The following is a 3,875-nucleotide window of genomic DNA, read 5'->3' on the forward strand; positions in this document are numbered from 1 at the left end:
AGGTGGGAATTTTCCACTGTGAAAGAAAACAAGATATCAGGTCAGTGTGAGAAAACTCTTAATTGTTTCAAACTGGTTTTTGGCTACATGCTTGTTTTTGAAATGCTAACTAATAGGGAGGGGGTTACATCCTTGATTGTTTCAGACCTCAAGGCGACTAGGATTCGTCTTATCAGCCTGTCCTTGAAGTACTGAGTCTGCTTTATAGCTAACTTCTACACTATTATTTACGGTCTTGTAAGTAAATTTCTACAATGGTACCAAGGATGACGTAATGGCATCAAGAACAACGTAATGGTACCAAGAATCTTGTAACGGTACCAAGAATGATGTAACAGTACCAAAGATGATGTAACTAAGGATGATGTAACTGATGTAACAGTACCAAGAGTGACATAATGGTACCAAGGATGACGTAATGGCATCAAGGGTGATGTAACGGCACCAAGGATGACGTCACTGCAGAAGTGTACTTTGTCGTTAAGGTGTAGAAGTGAACCGCAGCAGTCACAGGACAGGTTGTTAAAGGTCCGGTTCTGTGTATCCAAGGCGATATACAGAGAAATATTTTTTGGCGGACCCTGTGGTAGGGTAGGGCGCTGTGTCTTGTGCTGGGTCAGGGCTGAGGGCAGCCCCAGGCTGAGTTTGGATGTGGCCCACTCCTGATGACGTGGCTGAGCCTGGGCCATGCACGGGTTCTTGATGGACTCATGGCTTTGGACGAGGGGACTCGGGACGATACAAATTTCCCTTTTAAAACAAAAGCAACAAAAGACAAAACCCTTTGGTCTCTGTTGCACATGCGAGCTCCACCTCGGGGGACTACAACTCCCATCACGCCCCGCTCCCGCAGACCTTGAGAGCAACCATCTGGGGGGCGCACGGCCTGTTGGGAGTGGTAGTTCGGGCGGGGAAGCGCACTGGGAACTGGATTTGGGGGGGGGCTGCTGGGCTCCACTTGGCGGTGGCTGCCGCGGGGCATGCCGGGTGATGTAGTCCCAAATCCCTACACGGTAGTTCGGGCGGGGCATGCTGGGAGGTATAGTCCTCGATCCTCCAGGTGGCATAGAACTCCGGGGGGGGGGGTTGCCGCGCGGCATGTCTGGAGATGTAGTTCCGCGTGGGAAAGGCGCCGGCAGCTGGGAGCCGTATTTCCGGTGGCGCGGGGCATGCTGGGAGCTGTATTTCCGGGCGGGAGAGGCGCGGGTCAGCTGGGAGCCCCATTTCCGGCGGCGGCGCTGCGAGGCATGCTGGTCGCTGTAGTGCCGGGCTCCCAGCAGGCCCCGCGGTGGGTGGCGCGCGGTTTAAACCGGCGGCGGTTGCGCGGGGCCTCTCCCTGGGGCCGCTGAGGCGACTCCACGTGCTTCCCTGTCCCACATTGCCTGCCATGGACCCGCGGGTCTGGAGCCGTCTGCGGCCGGGGCTGCTCATCAAGATCCAGCGCAGCAACGGTACCGGGGGGGAGGGCGTGTGGATGGTGGGGGATGTGCGGGGGTGTGTTTCGGGGCCCGCCTCACCGAGCCCCCTATCCCGTCAGGGGTGGTGCACAATGCCAGGATCAAGGCGGTGGCCCTGGAGACGCTGTCGGTGTCGGTGGAGTGGGCCGAAGGCGGCGCCATGAAAGGAAAGGAGGTGGGTCTGTTGAGTCTGGCACAGCGCCCGGTGCTGTGCGTCTCCCCATGCCCTTTGCGGCGGCAGTAACGCCGGTGTCTTTCCGCCCCCTTTGGCTCTGGATCTGCCCCAAGTTTCAGACTCGCTCCTGACAGTAACGGTGTTACAGTAACGAGTTGCTGATTCAGGGTTCATCGGCGTCTAACTCTCTGTTCCACGAGTGTTTACAGCCCTCTAATTTTACTGGTCTTGATGTGACTAATCACTACAGGACTACGGAAACATCTTTTGAGTACTTTTTGCCCAGTTTGCTGTGTTTTTATACCTTGTATGATACAGCAAGTGAATGCACATGCCAGTAAAATAACACTTGGTTTGCTTTGATCGTAAGCTGAATAATGGGTGTAGTCTCCAGCTTTTTTTTTTGGTCTTTTTTTGTAACACTTTTCATTTCCTTGCCCTAGGAGTCAAATGTGTTGTGTTTGTACGTGATGCACCACGCCATCTGCACTGTTTGGCTGGGAGATGCTGCTCTGAAGTCGCTCTTAAACATTATTTCAATTACAATGAGTTTTAATTCAGTCTTGCAAGCTTACTTATTTCTACATACTCATTTTGGGCCATTTGTTTTTGTTAGGGTGGTCTTCATTTTGGAGGACAAGGAGGCTGTGAAATGCCTTATGGTAACGCTATAACAGGAGCCAGCAGTGTGCCCTTGGTGCCAAGAAGGCTACCGGCATCCTGGGCTGAATTGGTAGGAGCGCTGCCAGCAGATCGAGGGAAGGGATTATTTGCTTTTATGTGGCACCGGTGAGGCCACGTCTGGAGTCCTGTGTATAGTTCTGGGCCCCCACTACAGAAAGGATGCGGACAAATTGGAGAGAGTCTAGTGGAGGGCAATGAAAATAGTTTGGGGGCTGCAGGACAGGACTGGTGAGGAAAGACTGAGGGAACTGCCTTTCTTTAGTCTGGAGAAGAGAAGACCGGGGGGGATTGAATAGCAGCCTTCACCTCCCTGCAGGGGGGCTGCAAACAGGAAAGAGCTGGACTGCCTCAGTGGGGGCAGACGACAGGACAAGGAACAATGAGCTCAAGCTGCAGCAAGGGAAGTTGAGGTTGGATATTAGGAAAAAAAATTCGCAAGGAGGGTAGTGAAGCGCTGGGACAGGTTACCTAGAGAGGTTGTAGCATCTCCATCCTTGGAGATTTTGAAGACCCAGCTAGACAAAGCCTTGTCTGGGGTGATGTAAGTGGGGCTGGTCCTGCTTGGAGCAGGGGGTTGGACTAGATGTGACCTCCCGAGCAAACTTCCAGCCCTCATTGTCTTTGGTTCTAATATGTTCATCAGCAAAGCTAACTGCCCTTTACCATGCATCAGCAGATGCATGACAAATAGATCCAAGGAGGTGATACTTCCCCTCTATGCAGTGTTGCTCCGACCACAGTTAGAGTACTGCATCCAGTTTTGGGTGCCACACTTCAAGAAGGATGTTGGTAGACTCGAGAGGGTCTAGAGTAGGCCACTTGTATGGTCAGGGGCTTACAGGACAAGTCCTATGAAGAGGGACGGAGGGACCTGGACCTCTTCAGCTTCCGCAAGAGAAGTCTGAGAGGGGATCTTGTGGCCACCTACAAATTCATTAGCAGGATGCAGCAAGGGATCGGAGATGCTCTGTTCACCAGGGCGCCTCTTGTGGTAACAAGGAACAATGATCACGAACTGACAGAGAGCAGATTTAGACTAGATATCAGGAAAAACTTCTTCACGGTGAGGATGGCCAAAATTTGCAATGGGCTTCCAAGGGAGGTGGTGCTCTCCTGTACCTTGGGGGTCTTTAAGAGAAAGCTGGATAGACATCTGGCTGGGGTCATCTGATCTCAGCACTCTTTCCTGCCCAGGCAGGGGGTCAGACTCAATAATCATTGAGGTCCCTGCCAACCCTTACCTTACCTCGATCCTGGTTAAGCTCTTTGAGAGAGTTATCCTGGCACATGTCTGTGAGGGGCCAGTGGAGGGAGATTATGCTTAGGGGCAACCAACATGGGTTCATTAGAGGCAGGTCGTGTCAGGCCAACCTGGTGGCCTTCTAGGACCAGGTCACCAAATCATTAGATGGAGGGGTAGCAGTGGATGTAGTCTTCCTGGACTTTCGGAAGGCCTTTGACACTGTCTCTCACTCCGTTCTCGTTAAAAAACTAGGGGACTGTGGTGTCGACACCTACATAGTCAGATGGGTCGCCAAGCGGCTGGAAGGCCGCACCCC

At 52.8% G+C, this 3,875-nt stretch overlaps 1 protein-coding gene across 2 annotated transcripts in view; it reads left to right on the top strand.

Moving 5' to 3' along the window:
* Positions 1 to 1,262: 1,262 nt before the first annotated feature.
* KIF2C (kinesin family member 2C) overlaps positions 1,263 to 3,875 on the top strand; it is a 33,185-nt gene continuing 30,572 nt past the window's right edge. Inside the window, exons 1-2 of one of the 2 annotated variants that reach the window (XM_019501416.1) lie at positions 1,263 to 1,451; positions 1,538 to 1,632. In XM_019501416.1, the coding sequence (XP_019356961.1) occupies positions 1,388 to 1,451; positions 1,538 to 1,632 (159 nt within the window). In that variant the 5' untranslated portion in view covers positions 1,263 to 1,387. The remainder of the gene's footprint in view (positions 1,452 to 1,537; positions 1,633 to 3,875) is intronic. The other variant, XM_019501415.1, reaches the window with a different exon arrangement.

Source organism: Gavialis gangeticus, unplaced genomic scaffold (genome assembly GCF_001723915.1).
Source record: "Gavialis gangeticus isolate Ggan-Ray unplaced genomic scaffold, GavGan_comp1, whole genome shotgun sequence".
Classification (NCBI taxonomy): Eukaryota; Metazoa; Chordata; order Crocodylia; family Gavialidae; genus Gavialis; species Gavialis gangeticus.